Source organism: Xenia sp. Carnegie-2017, unplaced genomic scaffold (genome assembly GCF_021976095.1).
Source record: "Xenia sp. Carnegie-2017 unplaced genomic scaffold, XeniaSp_v1 HiC_scaffold_1, whole genome shotgun sequence".
Classification (NCBI taxonomy): Eukaryota; Metazoa; Cnidaria; class Anthozoa; order Malacalcyonacea; family Xeniidae; genus Xenia; species Xenia sp. Carnegie-2017.
The window spans coordinates 10,060,698-10,072,554 of NW_025813402.1; the positions used below are offsets into that span (position 1 = coordinate 10,060,698).

General features: G+C 34.2%; 1 protein-coding gene across 1 annotated transcript; it reads left to right on the plus strand.

The window, feature by feature from the left end:
• Positions 1–5,927: 5,927 nt before the first annotated feature.
• LOC124436341 (dickkopf-related protein 3-like) lies at positions 5,928–8,261 on the plus strand. Its single transcript, XM_046986259.1, has 3 exons — positions 5,928–6,234; positions 6,647–7,017; positions 7,549–8,261. The coding sequence occupies exons 1-3, from the start codon at positions 6,085–6,087 to the stop codon at positions 7,613–7,615; spliced, it is 588 nt and encodes a 195-aa protein (XP_046842215.1). The 5' UTR covers positions 5,928–6,084; the 3' UTR covers positions 7,616–8,261.
• The last annotated feature ends 3,596 nt before the right edge of the window (positions 8,262–11,857 follow it).

The following is an 11,857-nucleotide window of genomic DNA, read 5'->3' on the forward strand; positions in this document are numbered from 1 at the left end:
TTTTCTTGTGATGTTTCTGCTGCGTTTTTCGTGAAGTTGGACTTCAAGATATAGAGAACAAGATCTTCATGAGTTTGTGACAGTTTGTGAGCTTATTCTTGGTAATTATGAATGCTAGAATTAGAGAATTAATAAATGTAAATATTGGTTGTGATGCAACTGAGGCAGCCAAAAATATGTATATGCTGGCAAAATATTTATAGACAGCAGTCTCAAGCATTTGTTTGAATAATGTTCGAGGTGCTTCTAACCCTAACCCTAACGCCACCATGTTTTACTTCCTCGAGACCTTCTCTTTAAATACAACTTTTTTTGTCCAACACTACCATATTATTCTTTCCATGAGACACCACTTTTTACACCCATTTAGAGTTACCGACATAGAAGATATATAAACAGTTGCCTTTCATATTGGGAAAAACTTTCCTATGTCAGCAATTCTTCATAATTCTTGATCATTTCATGTAATGCCTTCCTGTTCCTGAAGTGGAGGCTAGTTTTTTTTGTTATTTTTTTGGTGGGGTTAGGGTTAGCGTTAGGGTCAGAAACACCTCGAACATTGAAACAGCGACTTTGTCGTGGTGACAAACTTAAAGATGAATTTCAAAATAGCAAATACCATGGTGAATGGTGATAATAACAATGTAATAGTTCTTAAAAGAACTGTTTTAACTAGAACACTAACCCAACAATTCAAAGGAACCGTTATTTACAGCTAGAAAGAGACACTATGCATTTCAGCAGACTACTCGTCAGGTGTCAACGTCTGCTAAATGAGAACCTCCAAATCAGGCTATATTTATAATGTTACAAAAGGTCAATGTCATCCCTATTATTGGAGATGACACTTAAAACAGAGACAGATTAAACACGTAATCCTTTTGTCGGCAAAGGACAGGATTATTCAATTTAATTAATACCACGTAGCTGGAATAACGAGCGACATTTTTTAACAATTTTGAAGTTTTCATCAGAATAAGTATTGGCACAGCGAGTATTACTTAAAAGATGTTTTCCAATCGCTGAATCACATAGAATCGGATTTTCACTTTTACACCCACGTTTTGGTAGTTGTCGTAAAGGAACAGTTTTATTCCTGACAGAAGGTTGTACCAGCTTCGTACCGATATGTATTGACGACAAAAAATGATTGTAATGCCGAGGAATTGCCTGCAAAAAATTGCATTTGATGTCCTTTGATCAAGCTGTTATTTCGATTATTAGAACCAAGCTTCCTTCAATACCTTGCCTGTAAAAATGATAATGCAGTCGAACTTCCTGTACTCGGATACCTTCGGGATCACTCCTTGGTGTCCGCATACGGGAGGTATCTGCTGATGATAAGCTGGTTAATATTTGACTGACGACGCAATTTTTAAACTGAGACGCAATTTTGAAACATGATCTTTTAATGTTTTGAAGATTAAGACTAAAAACTGCACCGTTCACCTTTGGGTCTCTACTCGCTAGATTACACGTAAACATATGTAATTTAAAATCGATATTTTTGTTGTTGTTGTACACATTAGTCTATATAATTCAGCTAAGATTATTTGAAAAAAATTGTGATCAGCACTAACTTTCGTCCTGCTAAACGCAATTTTGTCATAAGGCATCAGGTCTTTCTAATAATTTCTTCAAACTCGGATGTTTCTACTTATGTTGTATTATGTATTATGTCAACTGAATTTAACAGAAAACAAATCAAATCTGTCCGCATACAAGGGAAGGTTGTTTTGTTGTCCGTTTTCGCTTACTAGAGGTGTACTCTTATTGGAGGTTGTATTTATATAGTAAGTTAATACAGTAAGTTACTTTTCCGCCACTCAGCTAGTTACATACATTAAAAAAACGAATGAATCAGACAACATTTTGCACTTTTAAGTCTGGAACAAGGGGAGAACCATCCAATAGTTTTTGATGGGTCGTTTAACTTTTTGGAACAAACTTTAAAGTTTTTAGATAAATCGCCAAGCAAGTGCAATGTCAATTTTTTTTATGTAAACTTTCTCGTTTCTGGTTTTGTGAAAACCAAAAACGTCGTCGGAACATATTGATGAACAGTCACATTATTGCTTTACCTGCATATATTAGATAAAATACAATAACAATGTTTTTGTCCACAAATATCCATTAAGTAAACATGTGCTAGTAATAGAACAAATCAGCAACAGTTATGTAATACGAAGATCGCCAAAATATTTTTTGGTTCCCATGATTTGTAGCAATCGTAAGTCGAGAATATCATAGTTACCAATTGTTTTTCGTTGGAAACAACAATCCCAACTTTAATCGGTATAAAATAATCAAACCTCGTGTTTACAGGGATTTTAAATGCAGAATGAAGTGTTTTCCCAAGAACTTATGTTGAAGTGTATTATGCATTGTTAAAACTGCAATAATATCAGTCAATTGAAGAAAATTCCCTTGCTATATTATAAATTATTATAAGAAACAGTTGTTGATGATTCAAGAACATGGAAATTTATGTGTATATACGTCTTGACAGTCTTGTGGCAAGTGTTGTGAACCGTCCACAAAAAACTATCGTGTTGTTTTTATTGTTTGTGTGATTAAAGGGCTGTTGTAGCTAACTGGTGAAGCTGTTCTGGGCTGTAGCCACTGATCTAGAAATAAGACTCGAAATAAGAATAAGTCTTTCGAGATCAGTGGCTGTAACATGTTCCCTGCTATGTAATATAGTTATCTATGTTCCTTTTGTTTGAAGTATGCTTTTGGCGAAGATAAGTAAATAAATAAATGAATAGATAAGCTTTGAGAAAAGTAAAAAAATTCTTAGCTGCGAATTATTTACCATGTTATATTCAGACAACCTCATTGCTTCAGCAAGGTGTTATTCATTCGAAAAAATTCAAACAAATAAATGACACTATATAGTGTTTACTACCTAAATGACTACAGTAACTAAAACCCTGCATATAACTAGCTACGAGTCTGGAGTTTAAGAACTTGTTAGGCTAAAATTCCTTATTTATAAATCGCTTTATACGAGAATCAGTTTTGGTTAGTTAAGATTCCTAGCTAAGAAACAGGCTCTTATTTTATTTTTGTCTATCTAGGATTGAAAATAAAAAGTATAACTAAAAAATATAACAAAAAACAATTAACTTTCAATTTGCAAAGTAGCTAGCTAATAAAAATGACTTAGAAGTCAGAATCTTAGATAAATCAAATAGCTACTGTAACATATGGTATATAGGCACATAAGGTGATTAAAATAAAACTTGACCATAATGTATGTAAGTATATTTTACACTAGAAAGGAGTCACGTTTTCTTTACAAAATAAGATCCTACATATAAGAGCCTGTAGAGGCTTTATTGCAATGCATGCATTATTTCAAATTATTTTTGCAGTTTCAACTTCTTTTGCGTTAAGATCACATAAATCTGATGCATAATCAGCAATTTGTCAATAGTGCCATATAAATCTCATTTGAATTGTCTGCCAAAATGATTTGAACTTTTAAACTGATATATTAGTTGAAATCCTGTTAGTTGAAGTCCGGAGTCACACAATGCGTGTGTAAGATCTCTGAATCTGCATCTAACGTTTACAAAGCTTAATCTAGATCCCTTCTTCTTCATAGAAAGACATCAGATGTACAACGAACAGCCGCAGTGTGACACACATGCATTCCCTTTTACATGATTACTTGAAAGTGATTGTTATGAATAAATGGTATTCTTCATAACAACATGAAACAAATGTTAATGATAGAACGAATGTGATAATGCCAGTGTGATAAATGGATCCCTGACATGGTTGCTTTCGATATTCGCCTGGACTAAAGTGCACATTCCAACGTTCAAGCTGTGCCCTAAATGATCTCCCGTGGAAACTAATGCGCGTATGGTTTTTGTGCGCTAAAATCAACGCTAATAGCCTGTTTGTAAAAGCTTTCAACCCTTTATGAGCAAGTTTCGCTCTGCTTAATAGATCCACAGCGTGATATTCGCCGCCCGATCATTTGATTTACTTGGAGATAAAGAGTAAAGAGCGTTAATTTATCTGAACGAAATCACTTAGCTTGTTGAAATTAATGTTGAAAGGATGTCTCAAATAAGCTTTTCTTTTCGTATCACAACGATCTAATAACAAGAAATGTTCATCAGCGCTTGACAACAATTTAAATCTTAGAGTAGGTTGAATGTTCTACAAAAAACATTACAATATCAAATGTACAGAATTACATGAATGAATTTGCGTATTAGCTATCTTGCCGTAAAAAATGTTTTTATCAATAAGAGATAATACATTTGCTGGGTTATTTATTTCCGACGTATATTATCAACATACGCTTGTCACCCATACTTTATTATGGTAGCTATTTATAATAGCTTGTTTCTAATCATATAGAAAATCAAAAGGTCATCGTGCTTAGCTCTTATTGTTGCTCACAACTATATGGAATGTTTCAGTAAGAAATTTAAACACAAGATAAAAGAGTGCTAAATATCTACTTGAATACAGCAAAATACAAATTTATAAAAGTAATAAATAAAAGTAATAACACTTCGTTTCATGTCTTACGGCGATCATCAACTATGTATATTGAACTGGAAGTAATTGAATTAACGATTTCCCTTGTGACCAAATGTCAAAGCAGCGTTACGAAGGGTATACTCAAAACACACTTCGGGTAATGTTGACAACGGCCGGCATGCCCGGCACACTTCACAATTCATATAAATATATGAAAAATTTGAAAATACGAGCACAGGAGCACAGTTAGGTAAAGTTTAATTGTAATTTGTAAGCCTTATGGCGATAAACTCCATGAACCTTTGGAAGTGTTTCCAATAGAGATATTCTCAAACTTATCAAGATGAATGCGTTTAATGAATTATACCCGATTGATCTGAAACTTACCGTGATAGTTTCATGAAGTCAAGAAGACTATAATATACAGTTGAACAAAGCAATATACAGTTGAAAATGTTAAATTGCTACAAAAGTTAAATTGCTGAAAAAGAGTATAATATACAGTTGGAAAAGTAAAATTGCAACAAAAGAGAAACATTCATAAAGTAAGTAACTTTATGATTTTTAATTGACTGGGAAACTTCTTTAATTTTAATCGCTATAATGGTGTGTGATCAAATAATCTACATAATTTCATTACTTGCGAAGATAATTTGCGTTACATTAATTCATATTTGGCCATCTAAGCTACAAGCAGCTACGTACGTTTACCCAAATTTTATTTAAGAATGCCATCTGTTTTGTTCTAATGTTTTTCTAAAAGTATTTGATACTTAATGGATTTCACAGCTTGACGAAAGAAAAGGTATAGTTACAATTTAAATTCGCCACCAAATTGAACAGCACTTAGTTCATGTCTGCACTCAACAATTCAAGGGGATTTTTTTCGCAAAAACTTTTGAGTTTTATCGAATACACGACTGCCTTCATTGTGTATAGATTAAATATCAATATATAAATGTCATTAGCCACGAACGGGATTAAAACGTGTAAGTATGGCTAATGGACGCCTATTAGTTGGGCGGAGCACAGCGGTAATGCGTTGTTGAAGAAGGTCTTGCTGTTGCTGTTATGAATTACCACCAGTGAAGCTAGTTAACACATTTGCTGTGTAAATATATATTACGTGTGTATACGCTTTTGATGATAATCATTTTCCAATGCGACTGGGTTTTCTGCCCTTCATGGACCAACATAAAAAAAAACATTAATCAACAAATTAACGCTGACAAATTTAACACCCAAAGCATTAAAGTAATGTAGTTATGCTTTTTCATTGTTTATCAGCCGTTGTGTAGACATGAATCGATATTAATCAAATGTGATAAAAGCTAAACATAGTGGGCGGGTTTCCCTCCTAAGAAATTAATTGTCCACGCCTCTTATGTTCGAGCTGTCAATACTGATAAAAGCAGGTTTATTTGATTGGTTCTCCCAAGTAATAAATGTTTCATTTACTTTAATGATCGACTTTAAATGCTCGTTTTACTGAAAGAAGGATTACATTGTGAAGGAGCAGTCGCCAAGCAAGAGAGTATCGATCAAAATAAGCTAACGGGAATATAGTGTTGAACGACGATGAAACTCCGCTTGTGTACGCTGGCACTATTGTTACTCCTACCTCGTCTTGTTGATTGCGTTATCTTTAGTTGGCTATGGCATGTCAATCCTCTTGAAGAAAATTCCTTATCGAAACACAACTCGACGCTTAGAAATACTACAACTAAGGTAGAAAAAGTCCTAAAAAGTCTTAAAATTTTGTAAAGCGATGGCCTTTTAAGAATGAGTCGTCGATCGTGAACCGACAACAATCCTCCAACCACACGGTGCTAATCTTTCAACCGATTGAATCATCGGTTTGTGAATGTCGCTATATAAAGGCTTTACTTTCTTTAAGAATACATAATCAGTGACATCGATCACTTATCGTCTTATATACATAATTTCATCATCGATCTTCTTACTGATTAACGTAGTCAATTTTGAAAAGCCTTTTCTTGATAAGCATATCTGGAAGCACGAACTGCTCTTTTGAGTAAAACAAACTTGTTTGTTAGTAGCTATTTCATTCAGGATTTAAGAAAATTACAATTTGTATTGATTATAATATGAACCGAAGAATTTTAACAATTATGTCTAGATGTGTACAAGAGATCGTGATTGTGGAAAGGCGAACTATTGCCACCGACATTATGGTACATGTCATAAGTGCAAGAAGAATAAATTGAAGTGTCGCCGCGATCACGTTTGCTGCAAAGGCTTTGAGTGCGTGTTTGGAAGTTGTCGGAAAACTGTTAAACCTGGAAACTTTCTAGCTCGGTGTAGAAAAGACAAGGACTGCAACCCGGGACTGTGCTGCGCCAAGAGTCACGGAGAGTTTGTGTGTAAGAGAATGCGACAAGAAAACCAATTTTGCAGAGTGCTAGAAGGTGGAGTTGCTTACGCTGTAAATCATGGTTGTCCTTGCGATAAAGGTTTGGTGTGCAAAAAAACCAAATTACAGAAGAAAAGGTAAATAGTCATCACTTTAGCAAGTCTTAAAATTCATCAAAGCAATACATAGAATTAGTGTGCTCACCATGTTTCAAGGTATAGTCTTAAAGTCTTATAAGCCAAGTTAATGAGCAAATAGTTTTGTAACTTGACTGGGTTGGCTTGCTGATTTAATATGAGGATTTTTTATGATGATTTATTTCATTTCTCAACAAAGCCAAATTGTAATGTAAATTTGTGATTGAAGAGCCCTGATTAAAAATAGCATTGATACAAAGATCGTTTGTCTTTAGTGCAAGCTTGCAGCTTAAATGCCAAAAGCAGCATGAATGTGTCCTTTCGGAAAGAGTAGTGATCGTAATGTTCTTGACATGTATGAAAACTGTTTGACACAGTTTTTATAAAATATAGAAGATACACTTGATGACTGACGAAAGATATTGAATACACTATCAAAATTTTTATTTATATGCATTTTGTGATAGATCTCCATAACAATCAATTAGCACTTTTTAGACACTTAAATATTCAGACCTCTCTCTTATTTAGGATGAGGGGAACGACATCCAAAGGTTTTAAGAGAAAGTTACGACGCTGTCAGAAAATTGTCACCTGACATGTCCTCGAAATCGATAGAATTCGTCGTGAATGATTAGCTTTGAAATTCGGCTGTTTATTATCAACGTATTATATTGCCAAGGCAAACTATATGGACACCATGCAGATCTCTGCTAGGGGGATTCTTGTTATACGCCAACAAATATAGCTATTTATACCAATGTATATATTTGCAATAAATTTCACTAGTGTTTGGAAAATGATTTGTAGGCAACTATGAAATAGTTGTATATAGAATAAAAGAGAACGATTTTGCCACATGTAAAATTTCATAAAATAGTGATTGTATCTAAGATATCAACAAAGATGGCTGCAAAAAGTTATGTGTGTATGAAAATGGAAAAGGCAATCTGTTCCAAGTCATGAAGATTCTATGGTAATATAAGTAGCTACATTCGCGGAGAAGAAACAAAATTGAAACATCATAAAATATGGAACATTAATTATGAAAATAGTAGACATCGACAATGATTTCAAATCTACTACATCAGTGCATTCCCTTATCTAAATTTTTCTATATTATATATGTTACTTCTGTATGTACGTGTGAAGTCTACATTTATTGCAATTTTTGCCCAATTTTGTATGTAGAATAAATGTTCTATTTCTGGCTATATTTTTTATGTTAAACATATATGTCATTTTCATTTCTCGTTCTGTTGAGTATTCATTTATTGCCAGCTAAATTGTAGATTTTGATCGTCCTATTTTAGTAAAACACCTGGCTTTGAGTCGTACTACCAAATATTGCGACGATTTGCGTGTGACAGTTGCATAATGGATGATTATGTGTAGACATCTTTCATCTAAAAGTGCAAACGCGATTGATTTTCGTGTTGATTTAATATCGTAAATTTGCTGAAAAAGAAATAATATTTCATTACTCTTACGACGTGCTTTGCGATTTTGGATTTTTATACCAGCAAAACAGGCTGTTTTTTTCTGCATGTTATATTTGTACAATAATAGGGTAAGGAGAGAGTAACATAGGGAGCTACATGATTCGAGGAAACATACTTCATATTAATCATCGCAATCACGCATGTTTCACTAACGGAACGACGACAGAAGATAGTGCTGTTAGTGGCAAAAAATTAACGGTTGAGAATTATATAGCTAAGCATTCTTGAACGTATAATAGCGCTTGTTCGTTTTTACAAATCTTCCATGTTTACGTTTTAATTCATAGCTATATCTAAAGACAGACAAAACTGATAGTAATAGCTGGTTAAGTATTATCGAAAAGATTACAGTAAGCTTCAAAATTTAAGCTTTATCACAACTAATTGTATAGTCTACTTTCTTTGTAAAACCGTTTAATAACATGCTCAGCATGGTGTGCAGAATGCTTTAGAAATGCGCAAAATACTCGTCATGAGGTCGACCATTTAATATTTATTTTTAGTAATATCTCTATGAGGTAAAATGGTTTAGTTAATTATTAGTTAATGCAATTCTTCTATAGTTTAGCACACTTCGCATGCAAGCTGTTAGCTGAGAGACAACATCGTCCATGCAGTATTGTTGATTTGGTCATATAATTTTCGATGATGGTAGATTCCGTTACATCTGTTTGATTTGTTCGTTTGATCAAAAAATATTATCATTGAACGTTTTGAAACTGTGAAACACATTTCAACAATGTCTGTCGATCGTCACACAAACCATTCAAAGGAGGCTGATATATGCATGCTGCTTCCAACAATGTAGGACAATATGATAAGATGTGCTGGTTGGCTTTGTTTAAAGATAAACAATTAAGATGTTAATCTATCACTAATATTCTTCATACTATAAGATAACGTGTGTCCATGCTACATGCATTGACATGCTTGTTGTCAGGTTTCGTTGCCTCCAAATTCTATACACTAGTAGTAAATTGTAGAAATTGCAGTATTGTATTGTAAAAACAGTATTGTATTGTAAAAACATTTCTGCAATACTACTGTTTTACAGTAGTATTGCAGAAATATGTTTGAATTAAGTTCTTGTTCCTTGTGATGTTTTCCTTCTCATTCCATCGAACAATTGCATGCTTACTGCATATTAAAGACATATAAGCAGACTTCACAGACGTTTTTCTTAATTCAGCAGCATGTGAAGCAGTTTGAACTTACAAGGCAGATGAACGAGTACATTATTTATCTTATTGACGTTTGACACATATATTATACATACTTTTTGATGTTGCTCGGAGTGGCTTTAGAGAACTGTTTGCCGAACACATGTCACATATCGGCTTACTTCTGTTGAAAAATTTACTTATCATATGAGGAGCATATGTATATCACGTATTGACTATCAATCTATCATTGCAGATTCATGCAGGCGAATTCAGTTCAAGATTTAGAATATGTGGCATTCCAGCTTTTGAGTATAAATAGTATTTTAATAGTATTTTATAAATAAAAAGAATTTATATGATAGTAATAGTAATAGTATTAGTAATAAAATAATCATGGTAATAGTAATTACTATAATTCATATAATATACCAATAAACCATAGTATTTTATTATCGCAGTCGTTGTGCTTTGTGTATCAATATGGCGCCATTTTAGGAATAACAACGACTTTATTAAATTATGTGATTACTGAGAACAGGATCCCAAGCCTGTCAGATAGGGCAGTCGGTTCTTTTAAATATATATGTATAACGATAGCTCGCTTACGTGCGTTTAATCGCAGTCATAATCCTTGAGGAAGCTCGGAAGTTTTCTCTGATGTTGTAGTCTTCTTCTTGTCACAGGCTGCAGAATGGGTTTGGGTGCATCTGCTTCAACACCGTCGTTTTTTCATCGTCAGATGTTCCGCCCTCTTCGTCCGCATTAAATGGCTCTTTGGATATTCTTAGGTGAATTCTATTTCGCCTGTATTGTCCACCGTCTTCTGTCTGAACAACGTACAATCTGTCGCCATGGCGAGAAATGACCATCGCTTTTTTCCATTCGTACTGACCAAAACAGGTTGGTTTTATTCGAACTATGTCCCCTGTTTACAGTAGACTGTGGTCTTTGGAACCACGATTGTAATGCAATGCCTGGGTTTGCTATTTCTGAATGATTTTACTATCCTCTGATTCTTGTGTCGTAGTATAATGTTACAAGAGCTTGGTGGTTGTGGGTGGTAAGATTTTTGACCGTCAGCCAATGCAACACTGCTTTAGGCTAAGACCCATGCCTTGGGACGGGGTGTTTTCGGTATTCCATCACTAGATCTCTGATGTTAGGGTGTCGAAAAGGCAATCGAAGACATTAGGGCACCGTGAAATTAGTTGCTCGGCAGTGTATATAGTGCTAACAGCTCGTAATGTAGCTTCTTCTTGTTTTGTGGGTCCGAGAGATGTAAATGGTGACGATGTGCATGTGCTGAACTACCCAAGCCCCAATTATGTGTACCAAGTTCTCACGTACAATTACAAATTTAAGTGAATATTTTTAATCGTTTCGTGTGTTTTTAGTTATGATTCCGGTCGTTAAAAGGGGAATGACTTCTGAGTTCCACATGCGAAGCCGTTTGCTGGTAGGTTTCAAGTCATATTATCTAAGATTTGAAAATTGATTGGGTAGTTACTTATTAGAAATTGTGCAGGTTTTTCGGTGGCAGAGGGACTGGTATTGGTTTTACAGACAGAGTGGATAATGTTATGGATTAAAGTTTCACTAATGACATATTCAATGGAAGTGTCACTATAGTCTAGTTCTGTTCTCGTGACGTATTCAATATCATAATCTGCCATATCCTTGCTCTCGTTCTCATTTGCCCGACACGTTGAAAATTAGCTCAACTTTTCAATCTATCCTGGAATGCGGCTAGCCCACATACCCTCACCCACCCTCCATCTATGGTAATATTGAAGAGGTTGTGGTGCCTAACACTTTTCTGCTGACTGTCGTTTTCTTCTATTCAAGAACTTTAATATCTTTAACGTTAGTTATAAAAAAATGGAAAGATAACGAGTTTTATAGTAGCGAGCTTGATAGTAATGACGATGACTTTACTTATTTTTCTGTAGAAATTTGTTTTTTTCAAACATTACCTGTCGATTATTAAAAAACACTGACGACCCCACTTTTCAAAGTTATGAATGTAAAAGGTACCTAAAAACACATTTTATTTTGAAAATGATCGAGCACTTAACCATGTCGACAAGGATATTGTATTGAGCATTTTATTTTTAAATCACGAAAATTTCAAATAATTTTTCATGAAATACAACAATTGAAATCTCGATAAAAAGC

Coding starts and splice junctions, on each gene's coding strand:
- LOC124436341 (XM_046986259.1), top strand. CDS start 6,085: ATGAAACTCCGCTTGTGTACGCTGGCACTATTGTTACTCCTACCTCGT. Junction 6,235..6,646: donor TTAGAAATACTACAACTAAG/GTAGAAAAAGTC, acceptor AATTATGTCTAG/ATGTGTACAAGAGATCGTGA. Junction 7,018..7,548: donor ACCAAATTACAGAAGAAAAG/GTAAATAGTCAT, acceptor TCTCTTATTTAG/GATGAGGGGAACGACATCCA.